This window comes from Protomyctophum bolini (genome assembly GCF_963924005.1).
Source record: "Protomyctophum bolini genome assembly, chromosome: 24".
In the NCBI taxonomy this organism is placed as follows: domain Eukaryota; kingdom Metazoa; phylum Chordata; class Actinopteri; order Myctophiformes; family Myctophidae; genus Protomyctophum; species Protomyctophum bolini.
In genome coordinates, this window is record NC_137885.1 from 9,654,806 (window position 1) to 9,682,223 (window position 27,418).

A 27,418-nucleotide genomic window follows, 5' to 3' on the forward strand; every position below is an offset into this window, starting at 1 on the left:
AATTCTTCGCAGGGAAGAACAGTGGTTTATTCATTAAACTACATATAAATAATTAAATATGCAAAGAGATAAAATACTAAGTACTAGTAATACTTACACTGTAGTATATAAGTCAACTAAGAATAGGGTTTACGGCAAGTGGTTGAACTGATAAAGTTTTATAATAGTTTTTATTTGAGTGAGTGAGAGAAAGCGAGTGAGTAGATGGGTACCGTTCTGGCACTGTGAGCCATAGAAGCCGTGTGGACAGTCACAGGTGTCTGGTCGAACACACACTCCTCCATTCAGACACACAGAACACAGAGCTGTGGACACAACATAATGAACCTTTAAAAGTCTCCATTACATACAGTACTAGCCCCATTATGGTCCCTCAGTTCCCTATACGCTCATTCTGTAGCTCTTAGATGAGGTCCCCACCGCCTTAGCTTCCGCCGCGTTTCAGAACCGGTTTCAACTAGAAACATTTATTACCCTTTTCTGCACATCGTATCCAAAAAAAGGTCCGATAATATTTTTGGTTTGAGCACCACTGATATAGTATAGGTCTTTCAGAAAACTGTCATGATTTAGAAGACATTATAATCTGGTTTCAGGTCTTGGTACCCAGGGTTTTTTTTTCTTTTTTACTTGAACTCTATAGCATCCCCATTCTGGATGGGGGGGGGGAACAACAGTAGTGGATGGGTTATTTTCGGCAGAGATGGTGTAGATGAAATACTAATACTAGCAATAATAATAAATAAAGAGCACTCCTAAGTACTAAGTCCAGAGGGTCTGAGTGGTTTATAACAGTGGTTCCCAAAGTGGGGTCCGGGGACCCCCAGGGGTACCTGAGGGAGTTCCAGGGGGGACCCATCTATTTTGTTCATGTTCATAAAGTGCTAAAGTGTTTAAAGCAGTGGTTCCCAAACTTTTTCATGTCAAGGACCACCAAATTGACACTACTTAGCCCGTGGACCCCCATTTGAAAAGATATGCCAGGGACCCCCATAAGACGTACACATTTAGACGTATACATTTAGACGTCTACATTTAGACGTACACATTTAGACGTCTACATTTATGATGAAAAATGATGAAAAACGGCGTGCCATAGTATGCCGTACGATATGGGCTATAGCCCACGGTCCAAAATGATGAGAAACGAGGCTAACTTTTTTTTCAAAATTTCAAAAAACGTGGGCTATAACCCATCGTTTTTTTCATTTTTTCATTTTTTTCAAATCCTCAAAAATGATGAAAAACGGCGTGCCATAGTATGCCGTACGATATGGGCTATAGCCCACGGTCCAAAATGATGAGAAACGAGGCTAACTTTTTTTTTCAAAATTTCAAAAAACATGGGCTATAACCCATCGCTTTTTTCATTTTTTTCAAATCCTCAAAAATGATGAAAAACGGCGTGCCATAGTATGCCGTACGATATGGGCTATAGCCCACGGTCCAAAATGATGAGAAACGAGGCTAACTTTTTTTTTCAAAATTTCAAAAAACATGGGCTATAACCCATCGCTTTTTTCATTTTTTCATTTTTTTTCAAATCCTCAAAAATGATGAAAAACGGCGTGCCATAGTATGCCGTACGATATGGGCTATAGCCCACGGTCCAAAATGATGAGAAACGAGGCTAACTTTTTTTTTCAAAATTTCAAAAAACATGGGCTATAACCCATCGCTTTTTTCATTTTTTCATTTTTTTCAAATCCTCAAAAATGATGAAAAACGGCGTGCCATAGTATGCCGTACGATATGGGCTATAGCCCACGGTCCAAAATGATGAGAAACGAGGCTAACTTTTTTTTTCAAAATTTCAAAAAACATGGGCTATAACCCATCGCTTTTTTCATTTTTTCATTTTTTTCAAATCCTCAAAAATGATGAAAAACGGCGTGCCATAGTATGCCGTACGATATGGGCTATAGCCCACGGTCCAAAATGATGAGAAACGAGGCTAACTTTTTTTTTCAAAATTTCAAAAAACATGGGCTATAACCCATCGTTTTTTTCATTTTTTCATTTTTTTCAAATCCTCAAAAATGATGAAAAACGGCGTGCCATAGTATGCCGTACGATATGGGCTATAGCCCACGGTCCAAAATGATGAGAAACGAGGCTAACTTTTTTTTTCCAAATTTCAAAAAACATGGGCTATAACCCATCGTTTTTTTCATTTTTTCATTTTTTTCAAATCCTCAAAAATGATGAAAAACGGCGTGCCATAGTATGCCGTACGATATGGGCTATAGCCCACGGTCCAAAATGATGAGAAACGAGGCTAACTTTTTTTTTCCAAAATTTCAAAAAACATGGGCTATAACCCATCGCTTTTTTCATTTTTTCATTTTTTTCAAATCCTCAAAAATGATGAAAAACGGCGTGCCATAGTATGCCGTACGATATGGGCTATAGCCCACGGTCCAAAATGATGAGAAACGAGGCTAACTTTTTTTTTCAAAATTTCAAAAAACATGGGCTATAACCCATCGCTTTTTTCATTTTTTTCAAATCCTCAAAAATGATGAAAAACGGCGTGCCATAGTATGCCGTACGATATGGGCTATAGCCCACGGTCCAAAATGATGAGAAACGAGGCTAACTTTTTTTTTCAAAATTTCAAAAAACATGGGCTATAACCCATCGTTTTTTTCATTTTTTCATTTTTTTCAAATCCTCAAAAATGATGAAAAACGGCGTGCCATAGTATGCCGTACGATATGGGCTATAGCCCACGGTCCAAAATGATGAGAAACGAGGCTAACTTTTTTTTTCCAAATTTCAAAAAACATGGGCTATAACCCATCGTTTTTTTCATTTTTTCATTTTTTTCAAATCCTCAAAAATGATGAAAAACGGCGTGCCATAGTATGCCGTACGATATGGGCTATAGCCCACGGTCCAAAATGATGAGAAACGAGGCTAACTTTTTTTTCCCAAAATTTCAAAAAACATGGGCTATAACCCATCGCTTTTTTCATTTTTTCATTTTTTTCAAATCCTCAAAAATGATGAAAAACGGCGTGCCATAGTATGCCGTACGATATGGGCTATAGCCCACGGTCCAAAATGATGAGAAACGAGGCTAACTTTTTTTTTCAAAATTTCAAAAAACATGGGCTATAACCCATCGTTTTTTTAATTTTTTTCAAATCCTCAAAAATGATGAAAAACGGCGTGCCATAGTATGCCGTACGATATGGGCTATAGCCCACGGTCCAAAATGATGAGAAACGAGGCTAACTTTTTTTTCCAAAATTTCAAAAAACATGGGCTATAACCCATCGTTTTTTTCATTTTTTTCAAATCCTCAAAAATGATGAAAAACGGCGCGCTATAGTATGCCGTACGATATGGGCTATAGCCCATGGTCCAAAATGATGAGAAACGAGGCTAACTTTTTTTTTCAAAATTTCAAAAAACATGGGCTATAACCCATCGCTTTTTTCATTTTTTCATTTTTTTCAAATCCTCAAAAATGATGAAAAACGGCGTGCCATAGTATGCCGTACGATATGGGCTATAGCCCACGGTCCAAAATGATGAGAAACGAGGCTAACTTTTTTTTTCAAAATTTCAAAAAACATGGGCTATAACCCATCGCTTTTTTCATTTTTTCATTTTTTTCAAATCCTCAAAAATGATGAAAAACGGCGTGCCATAGTATGCCGTACGATATGGGCTATAGCCCACGGTCCAAAATGATGAGAAACGAGGCTAACTTTTTTTTTCAAAATTTCAAAAAACATGGGCTATAACCCATCGTTTTTTTCATTTTTTCATTTTTTTCAAATCCTCAAAAATGATGAAAAACGGCGTGCCATAGTATGCCGTACGATATGGGCTATAGCCCACGGTCCAAAATGATGAGAAACGAGGCTAACTTTTTTTTTCCAAATTTCAAAAAACATGGGCTATAACCCATCGTTTTTTTCATTTTTTCATTTTTTTCAAATCCTCAAAAATGATGAAAAACGGCGTGCCATAGTATGCCGTACGATATGGGCTATAGCCCACGGTCCAAAATGATGAGAAACGAGGCTAACTTTTTTTTCTCCAAAATTTCAAAAAACATGGGCTATAACCCATCGCTTTTTTCATTTTTTCATTTTTTTCAAATCCTCAAAAATGATGAAAAACGCCGTGCCATAGTATGCCGTACGATATGGGCTATAGCCCACGGTCCAAAATGATGAGAAACGAGGCTAACTTTTTTTTTCAAAATTTCAAAAAACATGGGCTATAACCCATCGTTTTTTTCATTTTTTTCAAATCCTCAAAAATGATGAAAAACGGCGTGCCATAGTATGCCGTACGATATGGGCTATAGCCCACGGTCCAAAATGATGAGAAACGAGGCTAACTTTTTTTTTCAAAATTTCAAAAAACATGGGCTATAACCCATCGTTTTTTTCATTTTTTCAAATCCTCAAAAATGATGAAAAACGGCGTGCCATAGTATGCCGTACGATATGGGCTATAGCCCACGGTCCAAAATGATGAGAAACGAGGCTAACTTTATTTTTCAAAATTTCAAAAAACATGGGCTATAACCCATCGCTTTTTTCATTTTTTCAAATCCTCAAAAATGATGAAAAACGGCGTGCCATAGTATGCCGTACGATATGGGCTATAGCCCACGGTCCAAAATGATGAGAAACGAGGATAACTTTATTTTTCAAAATTTCAAAAAACATGGGCTATAACCCATCGCTTTTTTCATTTTTTCAAACCCTCAAAAATGATGAAAAACGGCGTGCCATAGTATGCCGTACGATATAAAACACACACCTGTCTGACATGAGGGTCCGGTCCAGCCAGGCTGACAGCTGCACTCGTCAGGGGACACACACTGCCCTCCGTTGTGACAGTGACGATTACACACCACTACACACACACACAAGAAAACACACAATGTGTCACTACACACACACACACACACACACAATAAACACACACTGTGTCACTACACACACACACACACACACACACACACACAATAAACACACACTGTGTCACTACACACACACACACACACAATAAACACACACTGTGTCACTACACACACACACACACACACACACACACACAATAAACACACACTGTGTCACTACACACACACACACACACAATAAACACACACTGTGTCACTACACACACACACAATAAACACACACTGTGTCACTATACACACTCACAAAAGAAAAATAACCACATAATCAACAACACTTTGCAAAAAGTTTAGATTTTAGAGCCGAAACCGAATAGTTGAAGAACCGGGGCTACCGCTACCGTTTTGTTGTGTTGACATGGTCAAAACGCAGCTTCAAGCGATGCGCGCACACCGCACACATGCCTGTAGGTACTTGACGACAATGGTACAAAAACTCGTTCTTTCCTTTCTCAGTATATCGAGCACTTTGCTATCCTTCTCCTACGCACCTGTAGGTGTGCAAAAGCATTGGTTTTAACAAAAAACAAAAAAAAGATATATATATATATATATATATATATATATTTTTTTTTAAAATAGTAATCGGTATTCGGTTTTCGGGCCAACTGTTTCCTATATTTTAAATGATATGTTTTTCTTTAAAACCTTGATTTATTTTTTCATAGTGAAATAAACAAGAACTTAAAGTATACTACATTAGTTCCATTGATCCAATGGCCTACTCGAGTGGTCCGCAAAAAAAAAAAAATCTTATCCAAAAACAAATCTTGGAATCCTACTGTTTCCACTTGAAAGTCACTCTGGATAATAAAATAAAGGACTTACTGGTCTGACAGCGGGGTCCTACAAAGCCGTAGGGACAGGAGCAGGTCTGGAGTCCAATGCACTTCCCCCCGTGTTCACAGGGCAGCCTGCACAGAGCTGCACACACAGAGAGGACAGTGACCAAAACTAAACCAAAAACTAAAAGACTAAATATAACGACAATCTCGTCAACAAATTACAAAATAAAAACACTAATGTTAGGAGGGGAGGAATTAGTGGAGTCAAAAGACAAGTCATTATGTTTGGTTGTGCTCGGGTGTTGCGCTCTGAAAATAGCAGATCTACAAGCTCACAACGTGTCATGCTGTGAGGCATTATGAGCTTCTAGATTGTAAGCTATTTTCAGCACGCAACTAAGTGTAAAATCAGGCATTATGAGGTCGGCACGCCAAAACAAATGTTTGACGACAAAATCAACTGTAGAGTTAGTCGACAAAGATTTTATATTTAGTCGACTAAAATTAGACCCAAAACAAAAGTCTATATTCTATATTCTACATTTTATTCAAAAGACTACGACAGTGCTAAATCTGCTGCCAAAATGAACACTGATCCAGAGAGTCTGAATGAGGGAGGGGAAACAAGCCTGCACTGAACCGAGTCGCCCAGCAGGGGGCACCTAGAACACACAAAACCAGACCCCACAGCTGGTCATTTGGTCCCGTTCTAATCATGTGCCCAACATCACAACACAGGCCCTCACATGATGAATGAGATCAACAGGAGTCGTGACAGAGCAACGAGTCATTTGTTAGCATAATAATCACCGCCGCCGAGCGCGAGCACTTTGATCTGCATGTGTTTCTGCACACGGACCGGGCCCTTTTACGGAATTACACGTCTACGCGAGAGCAGTACAACAACAACAAAGCATGAGAAATAAACAGATTAAATTAACCTGGCTATTTAACCACTTGTATGGATTCGCTGACTGGGGTTGAATTAGTTGACTGGGTTTTGTGGGGTTTTTCCTTTTCTTCTTTTGCCTTGTATTGCAGTACACAACAGTACTGTCTGTCTGTCTGTCTGTCTGTGAGCTTGTAGACACTGTTCTCAAAGTAGGGTCAAGGGACCACTAGGGGTCCTTGAGAGGGTTCCAGGGGTCCCCAGCTAAATGATTGATAGGAACCCAATGGAGCCTTGTGGATTTTGTACACTGTTGGGAGTTAAATTAACACTTTAGGATTTTGCAGTGAAGATCGGCGAACCGGAGACAGAGAGCAATGGTGTCAAATGGGGCTCTGTGGCTTGAATTGCATATATCAAACTGGGAGAAACACTGGTATACATTTTCCGCACTAACTAAACAGATAAGACATGTTAGACAAACAAACGAACAGGCTAATAAGTGATGGTATTGGTTGTTTACCTTCCTGGCAGCTTTCACCATGGTAACCGGAGGGACAGTCACACACGGCCGGCGCCACACACACTCCTCCATTCTCACACTGAGGCTCACATGTGGCTGAGAGATAGAGGGAGAGAGAGATAGAGAGAGACACTCTATTTGACACCGTAAAGTACCTCATGGGATTTGTGATACTTGAAATAATGGAATTGTGTGTGTGTGTGTGTGTGTGTGTGTGTGTGTGTGTGTGTGCGTGTGTGTGTGTGTGTGTGTGTGTGTGTGTGTGTGAGAGAGAGAGACAGAGAGAGAGAGAGAGGGAGGGCAAAATAAAAGATACTGACAGAGTTAGAGAGAGATGGATAGATTGAGACAGATGTGGAGACATAACAGATGACAACATAGCAGCTGGGACACTTTCCAAGAAACACACAGCATGTGACGGTGTGTGAGTGTGTGTGTGTGTGTGTGTGTGTGTGTGTGTGTGTGTGTGTGCTGCTGATGAAGTTGGAGGCTATTAGGCAGGTTGCCCTGACTAGAGTACAACACCTCTTCTCCAACGTTCATCTAGCATGTAAAACACTTAGTGATCTAAATGATGATGTAGTTCACTTTGTGAGGAAGTGGTTGATCGGGCTTAACACCCACAACACCAGAGACATTATTTTCCAGTCCAAACAGGACGGTGGGTTTGGCGTGCCGAAAGTGGAGTGGATATATATAACGCCACAAGGCTGGCTCACTTGATAAACATGCTAAAACAGTGATGAAACGACTGTCCGGGAACTTTCTAGATCTTCTCTGTTTCTAGATATGAAACGGCGTAAAGTGCCACTGGCAGCAGAGGGCGAGCCAAGTTTCTTGGGGTTTAGAAGAAAGCCCAACCTTAAAATGGACTCGCATGCTACTGGGTTTGGGGTGTCGTCAGATTGGCCTGACCTCAATGACCTCTGTGTGAGAACTGGAGTATCTACTGATGATATAACCCACCTTTTGAATAATAGCAGCATTTAACAAAATGAGTGAAAGTGAATCAGGATGGTGACTCTCCTATTGGCCTTCACTGATGTGTGGTGACTCTCCTATTGGCCTTCACTGATGTGTGGTGACTCTCCTATTGGCCTTCACTGATGTGTGGTGACTCTCCTATTGGCCTTCACTGATGTGTGGTGACTCTCCTATTGGCCTTCACTGATGGTGACTCTCCTATTGGCCTTCACTGATGTGTGGTGACTCTCCTATTGGCCTTCACTGATGTGTGGTGACTCTCCTATTGGCCTTCACTGATGTGTGGTGACTCTCCTATTGGCCTTCACTGATGGGGACTCTCCTATTGGCCTTCACTGATGGTGACTCTCCTATTGGCCTTCACTGATGGTGACTCTCCTATTGGCCTTCACTGATGTGTGGTGACTCTCCTATTGGCCTTCACTGATGGTGACTCTCCTATTGGCCTTCACTGACGTGTGGTGACTCTCCTATTGGCCTTCACTGATGTGTGGTGACTCTCCTATTGGCCTTCACTGATGGTGACTCTCCTATTGGCCTTCACTGATGTGTGGTGACTCTCCTATTGGCCTTCACTGATGTGTGGTGACTCTCCTATTGGCCTTCACTGATGTGTGGTGACTCTCCTATTGGCCTTCACTGATGGGGACTCTCCTATTGGCCTTCACTGATGGTGACTCTCCTATTGGCCTTCACTGATGGGGACTCTCCTATTGGCCTTCACTGATGTGTGGTGACTCTCCTATTGGCCTTCACTGATGGTGACTCTCCTATTGGCCTTCACTGATGTGTGGTGACTCTCCTATTGGCCTTCACTGATGTGTGGTGACTCTCCTATTGGCCTTCACTGATGTGTGGTGACTCTCCTATTGGCCTTCACTGATGTGTGCCTATATGATTACTATACAATGTCCATATTGATTTCCATAAAAATATGATAGCTAAGACAGACTACATCACAAATTATTAAAATAGACAATCCGTTTAATCACTCACCAGTGGATCTCTCTCTCTCTCTCTCTTCCCCCCCCCCCCCCCCCCCCCCCCCCCCCCCCGCCCTTGAGAAATCCGTGAGTGCGTGTGAAGAGGGCCAATGCTTGTGTCTCACAGACAGTTGGCAGCTCTGCAATTGACAACTTCTGCCCTGTGGGTTCCTGTCTCTCCCTTGATTCTGACAGTTAGACTCTTTCTCAATAATGCCACTATGCCAACTTCTCTATTCTCTCTCTCACACAAGACACTATAAAGGTCATTGACCCTTTCAGTTCAACTAGGCCTTTCTGAAGGGTTCTATCTGGTGCAGAGCTGTGCTTCAGAGGGTCCCCACTTATACAAACTACCCTGACCTTGACCTCGAACCTGATCCCGACCTCGAACTCGACCCTGACCCCAACAGCCTACAGTCCAATAAATTGTCTTAGTATAAAAGTGTGAAGAGAGACTCTTCAAAGACTCTTCAAAGAATGATTTAGGAATGCTTAAACATTCTGCTGAGAAATAGCCTTCCTGCCCAGGTTCAAATCAATCGGAAACATCAAAGTATGAAATTCAAATGACTGTAGTTGGGACTTCTTTAACTGTATATATACAGATTTGGGGGGAAAAAAAGAGTTAATGCTCGATTCAGTGACTTGAGCTAAATTGTGTAGAACGATTAGCCTTCTCCTGACGTCACTCCTCCATGATATGGGGGCGCACATGCAGGTTTTTGGCTATACTAGCTAGCTCTTAACCTGCCCAAGTTTGGGTTGGGGTTGTGCATGTCTTTTAGGGATTCCGTTATGAACGATTAAAAATCGATTCATAATATATATATATATATATATATATATATATATATATATATATATATATATATATATATATATATATATATTTATTTATCTGGTTACAGTTACAGGAGTTTTCACTACATGGTGTCTGTGATATGAAATGTAAGCTTACCCTAATCACAGTAAACATCATGTCTTCAGTCATTTTCAAGTTACTGTAGTCACTTCAGTTCAAGACTGGAGTAGATTGTGATGAAATCCTATGTATGGAATCGAGAATCATTTTGAATAGAAAATCGTTTTGAATCTGGAGAAAAAATGCTTTTGAATAAATAAATAAAAGGTTTTTGGATTTGAGAATCGAGAGATTCTCAGCCCTAATGTCTTTGTTCTCTTTTTCTATATGAGTCAATCCACCGGCGTCATTGCTGAGGAAATTCACACCACAGTAGCTGCTTTCTGATTGGCTGGGAAGCAGTGCAATTTGACCACATCGCTGTTCTCTCAAAGAGTCCATCTTCAAACGTCCTCTCTTGTGACTTCTGTCCCAATCAAGCTGTACAAGGAGAGCAGTCTGAAAACCCACTACAATATCTGAAGACGTGTATACACCTCAACTGGAGTCAACTCAACTCAGAAACTCAACTCGACTCAATTCAATTCAACTAAGAAACTCAACTCAACTCAACCTAAAAATGTCTGAAGACATCTACACCACACCAGAGCCGACCGACGACACTTATGAAACCCTCAGTGTTTCTGACCCTGGGAACACAGCACAGCATGGAGGTATAGAACTAACCGGCTACGAAAACCTCCGAGGTTCTGACCCTGGGAACACAGCACAGCATGGAGGTAAAAAAACTATACTAATAATAATAATAATAATACAATGATTTAAGTAACACATCTATCGATCTTACGCAATAGCGGTTGTATAGTGTCGGCGCAGCCAAATCACAGTGCCTCTCTTGTCAATGCTTTATTGGATGTGTTTAATGGTACATTAAAACCCATTAAGGCCTGACGTCGAAAAAAAAAAAAAAAAAAAAGTGTTTTAAATCATGACAATTTTCTGAAAGATTTGAGGCACATTTTAAAGATTTTTCAAAAATAGCAGATCTACAAGCTCGTAGCGCGCCACTCGGTGGCGCGCTATGAGCTTGTAGATCTGCTATTTTTCAATAGCTAAATTATAACATAATGTATGTAACCACCAAAAGCGGTTCCCCACTCAAAATGAGTTAACCTCTATTCACATGCAACCATATTACTGTAGCAACACAATGCATGTGCTCTGAATTAATGTATGAAATAATTATTGAAAATTGAAAAAATCTGATGTTTACATTCAGGATTTAAGAAGAATCTCTTCAAAGCTGTTGCAGCGTGTGTGGGCCTGCTCCTATTGGCTGGCATCATTGTCCTGGTCATACTCAGTGAGTAGCATTTTATAAACACTACTGTATCTTTATGTATCATATTTGAGTCGGGAATAGTTTGATTGATTACTTTATTAACAGTTCGCCAAAAAGAACACATGCGGGGAAAGTAAAGTTCAATACAAAGTCTGATATTAGAAGATTTGGTGTGTGTGTGTGTGTGTGTGTGTGTGTGTGTGTGTGTGTGTGTGTGTGTGTGTGTGTGTGTGTGTGTGTGTGTGTGTGTGTGTGTGTGTGAGTGCGTGCGTGCAATAAGTCAAAACATGACCTTTAGGAGTGCATTGACGCAGAGCATATAATACAGCCCAGATTATAGACATTTGTACGACAACACCAAAATAAATGACTGCAGTGTGGACCTTTAGGACCTGGTCCTGTCTGCTAACTGTCTGTCCTTGTGGACACATAGATACTTTACAATGACAAACGCTACATGCAGGCGCTGAGATACTGGGGGGGAAGGGGGGGTGGTCTCCCCCCGGCCCGGACCTCTTGGGGGCCCGGGCTGTCAGATGATCGATGGATGATTTTTTACACTGTCACTCACGACAGATAAAACCAGCATATCAACCCCCCGGCCCGGTACCGGGTTGTTCCGCCTCTGGCTACATGACAGATTAAAATCACTAGAACTTCACCCCTGTGGCAACCGGACACCTCCATTTGTCTCATTGTCAAATGCAATAAAGTTGGATGTAAAACTAATCGGTTTGTTGATTATCCTTCTTGCAGATTTGGACATGACTAAACAGAGAGACCAGTGGAAGACCAGTTTTGATGAGTTCCAGACCAGACATGACAACCTGACCGAACGGACTGACCATTTGGACAAGTTAGAGACCAGACTTAACGACATGACTGAACAGAGAGACCAGTTACTGACCAGACTTAACAACATGACTGAACAGAGAGACCAGTGGAAGACCAGACTTAACACCATGACTGAACAGAGAGACCCGACTGACAAACCAGTCAACGCAGTGAAGATGCTTTGTGGTCAGTGAGACAATGTTTTTTATTCATTCTAATACCATGTAGAATGTAGATCATCATTTGTCATTAACCTGAGCACATGAAAACAATGTCTAACATTATATTTTGTGGTTAGAATCAAATGGATTTACATTTGGTGATGGTGTGTGTTACTACATCTCTACTGAGAAGAAGACCTGGGAGGACAGCAGAGCATTCTGTACAGCCAGACAATCTGACCTGATGACCATGAAGAGCCAAGGAAAGAAGCTGCTGTGTGTGTGTGTGTGTGTGTGTGTGTGTGTGTGTGTGTGTGTGTGTGTGTGTGTGTGTGTGTGTGTGTGTGTGTGTGTGTGTGTGTGTGTGTGTGTGTCCATTAGTGCATGATGTAACCTACTCCATCTAGTTGAGACACACATCTAGTATTGTACAGATTGTACTTTAGTAACCATCTGCTTGTCTGTCCAGGACCTTGTTGTCAGACTCGTTACACACCCATACCAGTGGGTGTGGTTTGGATTGACCGACAGAGAGACAGAAGGAGTGTGGAAGTGGGTGGATGGAACACCACTGACCACAACGTAAGACTTTACCTTCATTATTCTACTGAGGCCGATTCTGAAAACGCCTTCTAAATACTGACCTACGTTTTCTGGAAAACTTTATTTATATAGCAGCATCACATTTTTTTTAATACTGTACATACTGTACAGAACCCCAAAAGGGATAATTTGAAGTCCTGATTAAAAAAAACTAAAAATGCAGATAAAATCCTTGTTGTGAAGGTATAGTAATGTATTATTGTTTCTACTTCTACAGGTACTGGGGGCGTGGTGAGCCTAATGATGAAGGTGAAGGACAAGACTGTGCTGCGTTTTATAATGGAGTATGGAACGACATTCCATGTGGGTCAACACGCTATTGGATTTGTGAAAAAGTTTGGTTTATTCTCTTGAGTACACCAAATAGACAATGAGCTTGTAGATCTGATATTTTGGGAAATATTGCCCCCATAATAGTCATGCTGGGGTTCAAGAGGATAATTCATATTTCCATTATTCAGATTCACCTTTACAGTCAAAGCCAGATTACAGGTCCTTCCAACCAGACTCGATCTCTCTCTGTGGTAACCTAACACGTTTCCTCCTCATTGTCTGCACCATGACCACACTCCAGTTACAGAAACACTGTCACATATTCTTAATGGCTGCTATGTATATAAGGGAATGTATATTGCTAGGCACAGAATTGTTGACCTATTAGCTAAGGACATAAATTCATATGTTTCATCATCTGCCAAAATGTATAAGCACTCACGTGTTTCAACTGCCATGTTCATGCACAATAATGAAAATGATGCTTTTTCAGATGTCACAGCAAATACACCAGATATTGTTGTTGTTGATGAGGACAGTAGAGAAGTGACCATTTTGGAAGTGGCATGTACATTTGACCACAGTCTGGAAGAGGCATTCCTTACCACGGTGCTTAAGTACCAGCGTCTAAAGGATGCTATTATACAGCTTGGCTACAAATGTAAACTACTTGTGTTCATATTTGGAAGCCTCGGCAATGTCCATAAATCAGTCGTGAGGGGCCTGCCCTGCATATTGCAGGCATGCCCAAGCCGAGAGCTAAGGCATTGGCAAAATTATGTTCAGTGTCTGCAATATGGAGAAGGCGATGCTTTCTGTACCCGTGATCTGTATCCTGAAGCACTTGTTGTAGAGTGTGTGTGTGTGTGTGTGTGTGTGTGTGTGTGTGCTTTTCCATGTTTACCTGTCAGACAGTCCACTCCGGTGTATCCTGCTTTACAGCGACACGTGTTGGGGGCCGCACACTCCATGTTCCTGCCGCACGCCAACCTGCACACACCTGTGGACACACATGTCACGCTGTTCAACCACATAACTATACTTAAGCACTTAATAAACACGTGACCATGTTTGTCATTAGTGTACATCTTAATATGGGTTGCAGTGCAATGCTTTGTGAGCTTGGAGACCAAACAAAGTCTTACGCAAAAAAAAAAAACAATGAGAAAAACTATGAATGCGCGACTTGCTATCATTGAATGTGTTTTATTGAGGGGTTTTCCGTCTGATGATCCAAGTCGTCGACTATACCAGGCAGTTGAGAACCGTGAAACCCTTTGAAATAACAGAGAGAGAGAGAGAGAGAGAGAGAGAGCGAGAGCACCTTACCTCTGCACGTGCGTCCGTCTCCGACGTATCCGGCCGGACAGCGGCCACACCGATGCCCCTCTCCACCACCGCCGCCGAGTTCCTCACACGGCACGCCGGGGAAGCACGGCCGCTCGGCGCAAGTAGAGGAAGGCTCTGCTCTGATCCCCGTCGCGGAGGCTCCTCTCCTCATGGGCTGAACCACGGAGGAGGAGGAGGAGGAGCCGCCCCCGTGGAGAGAGTAGGTCCCTCTGCCCGCCGTGGTGGTGGCGACCGGGGCCAGGCCGGGCCCCGGGGGCCGGTCCCCCCCCACCGCCGGACCACTGTTGTACGACGGGTCCGCTATGTCGTCGCCGCCGTCCGCCGAGAAGTCAGACTCGGAGACGGAGTAGGAGAGCGCGGTCAGGGCGGCGGTCAGAGGGACCACCACGTGCTTGGGAGGGGTCCAGGGTTTGGGCCGGGTGGTGCCCAGGTGGTGGTGGAGGGGCTGTTTGGGTTGGGTGGTGCCCAGGTGGTGGTGGAGGGGCTGTTTGGGTTGGGTGGTGCCCAGGTGGTGGTGGTGGTGGAGGGGCTGTTTGGGTTGGGTGGTGCCCAGGTGGTGGTGGTGGAGGGGCTGTTTGGGTTGGGTGGTGCCCAGGTGGTGGTGGTGGAGGGGCTGTTTGGGTTGGGTGGTGCCCAGGTGGTGGTGGAGGGGCTGTTTGGGTTGCGTGGCAGTGACACGGTGCGGCCCAGGATGCACCTCTGGAGCCGGACGGGGTTGTTGTTGTTTGGGTGGGACAATCTCCGGAGCTGGGTGGGGTGTGTCGAATGGCCTGCTCGATGGCACCGCTCCAGTTGACTGCTGCTTTGCCGAGACATTAGCATGTAGACATGTTTTTGCCATGAATTGATTTTTTTTGGTTTTTGGAGAAGTCAAAAGCACAAGAGCATTTAGGCTATGGTTTAAATCGCTGGTTCCCAAACACATTGGGAAGGGACCAATTTGTGGGTCGTGCACACATTTTTATGGGTGCCTTTATTTATTGTCTCTTACGGTTTGTTTTAAATTATCATTATTTCAAAACATTTTCAATAGACATTCCCCCCCCCCCCCCCCAAAAGGTTTCAAAAAATGCATTGGTTTTTTTTTTCAGTAATTCCATGAAGAAATCAAAGAAAAAATCTAAGATTTACAATCAAATTTGAATTGACGAGGGACGAGCGCAAATGCAAAAGTTTCATGGGAGCGTGCTCCACCTTGTCAAATTGCATAAAACTGCACCGGACGCTCAACTCACCTTGGAGACGACGGAGGCATGCGACTCCCCCGGCTCCCGGCGGCGGGGAGCGGTTACACCGGCTCTGGAGGAGAAGGCGGCTCTGGGGTCGGGGCTCTGGCGCGTGACGTGGTCCTCCTCCGCGGTGGTGGCGGCGACGACGCGGAGAACCCCGGCGGCGGAGCCTCTAGGGGCGTTTCTCGAGGAGGCAGTGGCGGCGGTGGTCACGGCTTCCCTCCTCCCCGTCCCTCCCCCTCGCCCCGCGGCGGGGGACGGCAGTGGCCAATTGGCTCTGGCGGCGGAGGTGGACAGGTGTTTGATTCCGTGGCGAGCGGGCAGCGCCGGCAGGTGCAGCTGGGACACTTTGCTGTGATGCGGGGATCGGCCCACCTTCTTCTTGCCTATCGTCTGTTGCTGGTAAGGCAGGTTTTTGGACGCTGAGGGGAGAGAGGGGAGAGAGAGGATGAAAAGATGAATCGCCAGGCTTTCAAAATTGCAGGATTGGCCCGTTTTGAACAAAAAGCCTCAAATCATGAACGGAGCACATTGGCCTGTTATATTGCCACAAACGGGTGGATTTTTGCAAAACACATTTTTGGAACAAAATGCCTTAAAAATCATTCAATTGCCATCCAAGGCGTGAGAAGAAATGTCACCCTTTTCACATTGGCTTATTATAGCACCACCAGGAGGCCACAACCTCAGGGCACTTTTTCTAGTTAAATCTCAACTGTCTGGGTTGCACACAAAAGCCAAGTTAAAATGACCCCAGAAATATATAATACACAATGAAATACACAAAGAGGACACGTCATTCCATAACCCATCAAACTTTAGTAGTATCATTATTATTATTACTATTATTATTATATGTGTCCAAATTGTTGCAAAAATGTTGAACGTTAAATAAATTGTAAAGTTCACTTATGTTGTTTTATTGTGTATTTAAATATAAGAACAAAAATGTGTTTATAGTATTATCTAAATTCATAAAAGTATTAGAATTTCTTTTGCACGTTTTAAATTAAAGATATTGGTTAAAGACACACAATAAATGTAATCGGTGGTCTAGGACTTTCCAAAACCCGGGAGCGGCTTTGTACCCAAAGATCTGGCATCGGTCGTGCTCGAGTACATTATACACAATCAATATACAGTACACAGAGTACAGGATACATACAGCACATATCAATATACAGTACATTGAGTACAGGATAGCACATGAGTATATCAGCTGTTCAGATCAGCTCCCACAATGCCTTTATAAATGAACATGAAAAATAGTGAACTACAAGCTTACGAGTCGTTCACAGAATAGGCATGCTAGGGCATTATGTGGTTAATATTTTGGGGTTTCTTTTATCAGTGATGACTCATGATGTAAATGTTATGAGGTAACGTGGTCATTCTGTGCCAATACATGATTTTCGCCATGCTGCCTTTGCCTCGTAGCAGTCTACGGTCTTTAGAGCAGTCGGGTTGCCAAACCACAACCGTGACACAGCCTTGTCGGAAACGCACGATAGCACGAGAGCTTTGTTTGGATCCCTTACCAAAATCTCGAGAAACTGCTTTCAGTAAAAGTGCATCTGCTGTGTGTGTGTGTGTTTCTTTTTTTCTTTTTTTTTTTTTAATCGAGGATTGCATTTGGTTTTGCATTGAGTGTCCGAAATGAATATACCGGTATACCAATACATCCAAAACTATCAACCATTCCAACAGTTGGCCCATTGTTGGAAATGTGGAATGTGATTTCCTTGGATCTTTCTGAAGTCAATGATGACTTTGTCACTGTCGGATGGAAACCACATATCTCCATTTTTTTTTTTTACTTTTAGTTGTTTTTTCTGAAGAAAAAAAAAAAAAGATGCCCTATATACTCCTCATACTAGAACTAGTTTTGCAATTTTAAAAGATGTTTAGAGTGAAAGTGTGTCTGTGTGTTTAAAAAAAAAAAATTGAACCAATGAAAAGTATTAACAAGAGCTTGAGACTAAAGATCAGCTGCCCTTTATTTTACCCCAATTCCTGACGAGTAACCGTTTTGGAGGGTGTTAACATGGCACCATATGGTCAGATCATCCATCTCCCTCTCCCATCACTGCGGGGCCAGTCGCTGTGCGGTGTCATGTGCACATTGTAGGATGCTGTTGTCATATTTGGCAACACGGCCGTGTGTAAACAGACTGTACAATAGAGGAGAGTGATAGCAGCAGCTCTGAGGCACGCCTCTCCTAAGAAAACGCAGATGAGCCGCATGTTACCGTTCTGTAATGGGAATTTTAGAATGCCAACTTATTGCATTATTGTGTATTTATCTTCCTTACATTAAGTCTCTTTGCTCACCAATGTGCTCAGTCGAATTCATGCAGCTGTCAATCTAACAGCTTGACTTGACTCCTCCACGCTGTCAGCAAAGGTATATTTATTTGTGTGTCGCCCTTATGTTTAGCACAGATCCGTATATGGACATTCAGTGTGGAATCTTTGTTAAGACAAGACTATAAGGACCGTCTGAGAATGGGGTTGGGGGACTTGCGCCCGGATGGGCTGATGGAATAGGCAAGGAGGCCTGTTCCTCACTCTCTGTATGTCGTTACTCTGCTGAATCTTCTCAATAAATTCTCAATACTTCACCCTGAAGAACTTTGTCATTCCTTCATTTTTGTTCTCCCTGTTCGCACAGTCTGGGGGCCCAGCTTGCCTGTTACGAAATCTAACCAGCTTAGTATACTTTTTAAGTAGGGATGGAGCTTGAAATCCGATACCCTGAAAAAAGAAAACCCAGATAACAAGCTTATTAAGTACCTGGCATCAATAAGCTTTGGGCTTATTAAGCCTGTTATCGAGCATATATAGCGGCCCATGACATCATGTTTAAGCAGTCAAGACAAGAGGCGATCAGGAAATAAATCTAATCACCCATGCTGGCACGAACAAGTCGAACATGTTGGTCTAAAGCCCAAATCACACAAAAGGGTCGGGACAAAGCGGTTGTTAAGGTCAACCACTTTTAGTTGCATTTGTGTGGTCGACCTTAAAAAACGTTTTGTCCTGACCCGACCCTTTGGTGTGGTTTGGGCATAAAAGTGTATTGATAGCTGCCAACCAGCTCTGCCCGGGTAAGCAAAATAACGCTTTTAAAGTGACAGTACACACATTAACCAGTTAACAGCTTCTTCTTCAATATTATTATTATTATTATTATAATTTTTCTTTTTTTTTTAGAAAAGTACTGTATTTGAATGCCCTATGTTCAGAATGTATTGTCGTCTCTGGTCTTTCCACAAAATTATAGAAAATGCCTCGATAGTGGGCTCGATAAGCCTGATCGATAAGATGCTCGTTTATAAATCAAAATGAAAGAGCTTAGCCTCCAAACCTTTAGTTTTAAGTTCCTATTTATCAGTATCACAGTGCTAACATATTATTCAAGGTTTCAAAGAAAACAATTGCAGGGCATTTTGTTGTACATTACTTATCATAATGGGGGCAAGGCCGCCTGGGAAATACAAGGTCCCTCGGCTATGTGTAGAGGTGTCCATGATCAAGACACTTGATCCCTAGCCTGGGAGGCATACCATTTTTGATCCGGTCGGTCGGCATACCGGTTTGATCCGGTCGGGAGCGGATGGTAACGTACGTCATGTTGTATAGTCACTGCAGACTGGAAACCCCAAACCGAAATCAGTATTAACCCGAATTACCCCTAGAAACTGGCTAAGACTAAAAACAAACAGGGGGGACCAAAGCAAAGCGACGCCGAAAAAAACGGAACTACCCAACTACTTACTGTACCTAATATTTTTGTTTACCATCCGGTCTAGAACACGCTTACACTGTGATGATGGCTGTTCAATGCATTTGAATGAGGATGCGCGCAGGCACACTCATTTTTCCAGTGAGAACGACTGCATTCATTTACACGGAGAAGAAGAAAATCAGTGTCTGTGCGCTTTTGCTTGCGCTCCTGGTGGGTTTAAATGGACCAACCAATGGTTCCTGAGTCTATCTCCTGTCCCATGCATGACACTAGTATGTTGCAGGGACTTGCATGGATCCTTAATACTGTGTGCCAAGCAGTCAGGAATTGGGTAATAATTTTGTACTCAAACTGGGATTGAACCCTCTACCCCTGACCTCCCAATCGCAGGGTGTATGTACACTCTAACCGCTGTTCCGACGGTTGGTCTATATAATGCACTTCTACTATGGACATCTATAGAAAACAGATAAAAACAATTCACTCGCAATAAATTAACTAAATGATAATAATAATAATAATAAGTAGGCTATTGTTTCATTGAAGACCCCCGTCATGCAGGACGACCAGAGTGGAGGGAACAGAGCTGTTCAGAACAGTCTCTGAACCGCAGCCGAACAGCATGTGTAAACACTGTGGTGACAACATACAGCTGGACTGAAACCAGATCTGAGGCACGTCAGCCCTCCGAATGAGAACTCCCTCAAGCTTCTCGCTCCACTTGCACGCACGCACGCACGCACACAGGCACGCACACACACAGTCACACACACACACCGTTCTTCCACACCAGCGGTTTTCAAGCTTCTTTCTATGCCAAGGAGGACACCCAAATCAAAATGTGTATGTACATGTCGTATATGGCCATGGACCCCCCTCCATCATCTGAAAGCGTTTTGTTCCAGGGTCCCCCCCCCCCCCCCCCATACAAGACGTGGTGTAGAGGAAATCCTACAGGATCTAATACAGAGACCTGGGGGACCCCGGGCGGGTTTAAGTGGTTAACTCTATTTGAGATCATTTAATTGACGGACCACGGCGTAGCGGAGCATTAAGACCATTCTGAATCAATAAAAACCTTGAAACACGTCATTGGCAGCAAGCGCCCATTGGGGAAAAAAACGCAGTCTAGATTTGATTACTCTATATTGGGGCATTGGGGCGGCCATGACACTTACCCTTTGTTTACATCTAGCATCCAACAATGTTGTATGCTAGATGCGAAGGTGTGAGTGAGGCCATAGCCTCCCCCACTTATTGTGGCATGGTTGAAGAAATAACAAGGTAAATAGCGCAGTACATGTTATTATAGTTACGGTTTAAGTGTTTAAACCAATGCTGGAAATGTGAGTCAATGACAAACAAGCAGATGTTAGTATTGTTGCATGCAGTCACAGTCTCTACAGAATTCAACGTGATTTACACAGTTTGTCAGGCCACCCACTGGGATTTACTCACAGCAATCAAATCACCATCACACCCAACAAAAACAAGACAAGACCAATCAGTCAAAACAAAGGCCTCAACGTGAAACAAATTAATCTTTTAAAAATGTCTAGACAGTTCTGAAAACGCCCAACTGTGAGTTGCACAAATTCAATGCAATTGTGACAGGCGGTATTTCAAACACTTTCAGTGAGATTTCAATATTAAATGGGTCTTTTCTGAAATTGTTGCCAATTCCCGGAGAGACTCAAAGTAAAGCCGCTGAAAAGCACCCACTTAGGTGGACTTGGGCATGTAGTACAGATGCCCTTTGGTTTCCCTGTAGTTGGGAGGTACTCTGGGCAGTGGGCACGTCCCACTGGCATCAGGTCTCAGGGCAGACCAAGGACGAGATGGGGTGGGGGGGATTATATCTCCACGTTGGCCTTGGAAACGCCTCAGGACCCCACAGGACGAAGTAGTTAATGTTGCTGGGAAAGGCAAGTCTGGAACTCTCTGCTGGAACCGTTAACTCTGTGACCCCGACCCCGGACAAGCGTTTAGCAAACGGATAATACAAGAACGATAAGGCCTCAATTCCATTCCAAACTGAAAAGCTCACCCGTTTTGGCGCTCTTGGTACAGGTGCGTCCGTTGCCGTGTAGGCCTGGCGGGCAGCGACCGCAGACGTATCCGACGTGCGGGGGTCTGCGGTTGATGCACTGCACCCCGGGGAAACACGGGCGGCTGGCGCACGTCGATGACACAGCCGCCGCCACGGAACCTGATGACATCACAACAACAACACCACATAATGATGTCATAGCACGGTCATGTTGAGCTGCAGGGCTGAGTTTTACCATGGTTCTCAATGTCGTTTTCCGGGGACCACCAGCAGTCCAAATGGAGGTGTTTAACTCAGAGAGTGTGCACATGGAACCAAATGGATTCTACACTATAGATTGGGGGTCCCAGAGTAAAAACTAAAGAAATTGGATATAAATAGTATTACCTAATGAACCTATACTGGAACCACAAGACTGTCAAATTCCCATTACACAAGCTGCATTACAACTTAAGTATTGTGATTTCTTGCCCACCGGCTGCCCATTCTGGGTAGGGTGGGAGCATAATTCTAGGTAGACTGGGGCCCCTAACGTAATGTAATTGGCCCAAGGGGTTCCTTGAGTGAAATCAGGTGGGATGTTAATCATTTGTAACTCTGAGAGAGAGAGTGTGCAAATGTAACCAACGGACCCCATGATGTGGTCCATTTGGTAACATTTGCACTCTCTCAGATTAGACTGAGCACCGACGGTGTTCCTGTGCATTCTGTAAAACTCACCAGCATGTGTTTTCCCATTCCCTGTTGGCTGGAGGACAGCAGAGGCCTGGGCAAAGTGACCGGGTTTGACCTGCTCCGGGATAATATCTGGAACCTTCCCCAAACCGTCTGAGGTCTTGGACCGGGATGGGTCAAGTGTCATTCCTATAATCTTCTTTGGAATGTTAACCGTAGTTTGGGACGAGGCCGGGGTAACTCTTGGGGTGTTGTTGGGACGGGTGCGGGCCAGACTACTACCTGGAGACCTCCGGGGAGGCTCTGGTTTTGGTTTGGACGGGCGCTGGATCAAACCTGGGATCCTGGAAGCGGTGGAACGAGGAGCAGATGTAGCACTGGGCCTGGCGGTGGTCAGACTGGGGTCCTCTGAGAGAAAGAGAGAGATTTATCGTCATGTTTGTTCTTGAGTTGTTATAATTTCCAGTTAAGCCTGTCCCACAATTCACAGCTACACACATATTGATTTGAATAAATCTATACCCCACAACACAGGTATTAAATAATTCAGGAAACCAAAGTTTCGACAAGATAAGTCTTCCTCGGGTTACGCAATACTGTATTATAACACATTTAGCTCAAGTACCCCCAGGGGTCCCCGGACCACACTTTGGGAACACTAATCTGAGAAACAGAGAGAAAGAGAGAGACTAGAAGGGGTGGCAGAGAAAGTGAGCAAGGGTGATGGAAAAGGTGGAGCGAGTGACAGAGAGAGAGAGAGAGAGAGAGAGAGAGTTTGTATGAGAGTTTGAGATGTCATTGAGGCATGGTTATGAGCCAGGCAGGGAGCTAAGCTAACAGCTAGCACTGTAGGACCCGCTGTCATGGACCATGATACTGTGTGTGTTTGTGTGTGCACGTGCGTGCAATCCTATGCCAGAAGCCTGGGGAAGTCGTGTGTGTGTGTGTGTGTGTGTGACGTACGTGTGTGTGTGTACGTGCATGTAGGATACTTTATCAAATAGTCCCCTGAATGTGTCATTTGGCATGGTCGAGGTCAATATTAGTCTGGCGCAGAGATTCACTGAGCATCACTTACCCACGAAGGAGATATATTTATGAAAAGCCCTAACAAAACACGGATCAAGGAGATTCCTTTCAATGCTACATTGATACACACACACAGTTATGCCAGGTGCACTTTTTAAGCCTGTGACCCAAAAAAGAACCACTGTTCACCGTTTCTCAAACAAAGGCTTGTGACCCATTTTGGGTTGCAGCAGTTTTTTGTTTTTATGAGTCGTGACGCGAGTAAATATCCCATGGTTAAGGTGGGTGCAGTACTTGATTAGACCTGTTGAGCGACTATGAGAGATTGATGTATAAGTCGCTGAGAGGCGATGGGATGGGCCGGGTGTCAGACGCGCTCCGCAAACAAAAGGATTTCGCTGGGTCCAAAACAATACTTTTAAGGTGTTTTTATTAAAGTAAAGCATAACTTAAACGGTGCTCCAACATAAAGCAAATTGGGTACAGCGATCCAAAGTAAGTAAAGTAAATAAATAAAGCAAATAAAGCGGTCAACAAAAGTGCGGCTTCCCACACACCCCCTCTCTCTCACTGTGTGTGAAACAGGTGAACTAGGTGAGGTATTCAATGAAACAGGTCCGCCCCTCTGCCTGTCAATCAACCACATTAATCACCCGTGACAGCCCGCTCATTGCATAGACATCATTTCCAATTCATGGCTCTTACACGCCAGCCCCTAATTATTAGGTTATAATAATTACATCAAACATAATAGGAGGCATGAAATAACAGTACTCAAATTCCCGAACTTTTCTTCCTTTTGCATTGAATGAAAGTCTTTCTTCACCCGAACGCAAGTCATTTTCCGGGTAACACACTCGTCAAAGTCAATATCCAAAGTCAAAAACAGTAGAGATGAAAAAATACTCAAGTGACTGTATTTGTAATCCAAGGGAAAGTAATTGTAATCCAAGGAAAAGTAATTGTAATCCTTTTTCCACCTAAGTCCAACAGCTCATGGAAATTGTTCGCTGATCCTCCTCTGCCTCCTGGATCAAACAGATCTTCGTTGTTGGACGATCGAGGCAGCTATTCTTTGTTTCAATGCGTACCTGACGCACAAGGCCCCGCTTGTCCGGAAAGGTTTGTAAGACTCGTCCCATGACCCAGGAGTTCCTAGGTGCTGTGTTGTCCACGACACCTGCTGGGCCATTTTCCGCCGCTGTGCATTGAACTTCAGTGCCTTCTCCTTTTTTTTCTCTGTTTCTCAGTCTTTTTCTCTGCCAGCGAGACGACTCTTCATCCTCTGCCTCCTCTTCCTTTACCAGTCCTTCCACCTGCTCCTGAAACCTGGACTTCTCTGTGGCTTTGCTGTCCCTAACTGTTTCAGTCTTGTCGCCACCTTTTCCCTTTTCACCTCGACTTCATGAGCCTCCTTTATCAGGGCCTGATGGTTGAAGAAGTCTGGGTTGTGAGAACCTCCAGGAGCGATCACTTCTACTGCAGGGAGACCAGAGGGCTCCGCATTCATCTTCTCTGGACGCTTGACACGTTTCTTGCCAGTCTGCTGAAGGTACCATTGGTCCCCTTTGTCCTCCGTCTCTTTAAACTCTCCTCCCCAACTGTCAAAGAAGTCTCTTTCTGGGTCTTTGCTAGAGTCTGTCACTGCTTTCTTGGTGGTCCGAATGACCGGTCTTCTGTTCAACGGCTGTTTCTGCCTCTGTGCATCTAAGTTCACGACAGACACCCTGTTCACCGACAACTTTGGCTGCCGACAATCCATTGCATCGTTGCTCTCCCCTTTAAGCGGTCCGTTCACAGTCCAGCCAAGCATTGTCCTGATGGCATAAGGACCATTATTTACACTGCGAACGACCTGCAATGGTTCTAATGCCTCAGGAACATTAGTCCCTATCAATAGCTCAATGTCACCATCGATCTCAGGCAGTTGAACATGTATTAAATGAGGCCATCTCAAAAGGTCCCTCTGTTTGGGAATATTCCGCTTGTGGACGGGCATGCACATCTGTGTGTAAGCATTGGGAAGGTTACAGAAGTGCTCCTCGTTCAAACCAGCCACTTCCAGTCCGGACACGCTGTAGCTAGAAACAGCTTTCTCTTGGCCCATCGTCCTTAACATAATGTTTGTCTTCCTCCCGGTGAGGTCAAGTTTGTGCATCAAGGCTTCAGTGCAGAACACGGCAGAGCTTCCCGGGTCCAAGAAAGCGTAGGTGGTAATAATCTTGCTCCCCTTCTTGGACTTAACCTGTACTGGGACGATGGGCAGTTTACATTCGTCACCAGCCCCAGTAAGGCCACTCGATACCACTGTGCCCTCCACTGATATCCTTGACTTCCGATCCGATAGGTCAGACCCGTTGTTCCATTCTCTCTGAGTGTTATGAAGTACGGTTGGATGTTTCCGACCACAAGTTTGACAGGTAATCTTTTTCCCACAGAATTTGTTGATGTGTCCAACACTCAGGCATCCGAAACAGACTCCATTCTCTCTCAAGAAGCCTATCTTCTCTTCGTGGGGTCTTTTCTCCAACTGGGGACACATATCCAACGGGTGTTCTTCTCCACAGCACAGACATGTGTTAATTATTTCTTGAACATGTTCCTCTTCAAGTCCATGAGTCATGGTTTCCATGGGGGTCACAGTGGTGGCATAGCTAGTTCCTCTCATTCCAGATGGGTGTGAGTATTTGCTCGCGCCTTTAGGTGTAGTTGGTGGCGGGGCATCCTGTATGTTTCCAAATATTGGGTCAGTTAGAATTCTCACCTGTTTCCCAATAAAAGCGGTAATGTCTGTAAATGTAGCTCTACGTTTGAACTTTTCCTGTAGTTCCCAAGCTACATTTCTCCATGTATCTCGGAGCTTGTATGGCAACTTTCGTATAATGATCATCATATTTGCGGGCATGTCCAGATCATGCAAGTATTGCACTTCCTCCATGGCGTTACAGCAGCCTCTGAGGAAAAGACTGTACTCTTGAAGAGATTTTACATCTTCGATTGTAATGAGCGGCCATGAAAGAGCCTTGTCCATGTATGCGGATGCTATTTTCTGCTCATTTCCAAACTCCTCTTTTAACAGAGCCTTGGCTTTAGCATACCCCCTCACTGGGTCTAAGTGCTGGCAGCTCCTGACCAGTTCCCTGGGAAGACCCGTTGTATGCTGCTCCAGGTAGTACAGACGATCGCTGTCCTTTTGAGTATTATTTTCTACTCCATTTTCAAAAGCCTTCACGAAAGAATGGTATTTTAGTGGATCTCCATTAAAGATTGGCACCTCTCTTTTTGGCAAAGAGGAGAGGCAATGTTGCTGGATCAACAGTGTGGTAATTTCATTTTGCTTTCGCATAATGCTAAGCATCTCCCTTTGACAGTCATTTGCATTTGTATTTCCACAGTTAACATTTTCAAAATGAGCATTTGGATTTTGAGAATGAGCCCTTGTATTGTCATGATTAGTTACATTTGAACCATTGAAAACATATTGCATTTGTTGAACTGGGCGTGGCCTAGATTCCTGGTGCATAACTGACGGAGGCTGTGATTGTGAATGAATGAATTGAGAGTTGGTTTTGTCCTTAGGCCTTGTGGGTGTGAATGGATGGGCATCAACGTTGAGCGTTGGTAGTTTTCCTTGTGCCTTTTCCACATAAGAATTCATGCCATCCACAGTCTTTGTTTTTGAGGATCTCCCACTTACGACACTTTGAGATTTTAATACATTTAATTTTGCTATTTGTGCGGCAATGTCCTTATCCAGTTTCCATTGCTCCTTTCTCTTGCGCAACGTTTCCTCCTGAGCTTCAAGTTCATGTTTGTCCTTTAAGTTTTTCTGTTCGACTTGCATGGCTGCCAAGTCCGCTTGAGCCAACAGACATGCAGAGGAAACCCTAGAAGTGATGGAGTTTTGTGTACCAGATTTTCTTCCCACGTTTGACACACTGTCACTTGGTTGCACATCATCTTGAATGTCATGATGTGTTATGGACATACTTATTGATGCCGCTTGCGTCACTGAGGGAGATTTATACACTGTGGGAGGAGCGTCCACGTGCAATTGTGAACAAATTTCAAATTCAGTTTGCTCATCACTCTCAAAATGCCCCACCATTTCCTCTGGCTCATTCAACCAATTTTCCACGTCACCTTT

At 43.7% G+C, this 27,418-nt stretch overlaps 1 protein-coding gene across 1 annotated transcript in view; it reads right to left on the reverse strand.

Annotated features, from left to right (window-relative positions):
- Positions 1 to 27,418, reverse strand: part of LOC308311725 (von Willebrand factor D and EGF domain-containing protein) — an 81,161-nt gene that overhangs the window by 4,271 nt on the left and 49,472 nt on the right. The window contains exons 23-31 of the mRNA XM_080758511.1: positions 22,288 to 22,650; positions 21,565 to 21,726; positions 15,776 to 16,191; positions 14,520 to 15,339; positions 14,095 to 14,190; positions 7,146 to 7,241; positions 5,777 to 5,872; positions 4,789 to 4,884; positions 213 to 305 (exon numbers count right to left, since the gene is read on the reverse strand). Of these exons, the coding sequence (XP_080614637.1) occupies positions 213 to 305; positions 4,789 to 4,884; positions 5,777 to 5,872; positions 7,146 to 7,241; positions 14,095 to 14,190; positions 14,520 to 15,339; positions 15,776 to 16,191; positions 21,565 to 21,726; positions 22,288 to 22,650 (2,238 nt within the window). The remainder of the gene's footprint in view (positions 1 to 212; positions 306 to 4,788; positions 4,885 to 5,776; positions 5,873 to 7,145; positions 7,242 to 14,094; positions 14,191 to 14,519; positions 15,340 to 15,775; positions 16,192 to 21,564; positions 21,727 to 22,287; positions 22,651 to 27,418) is intronic.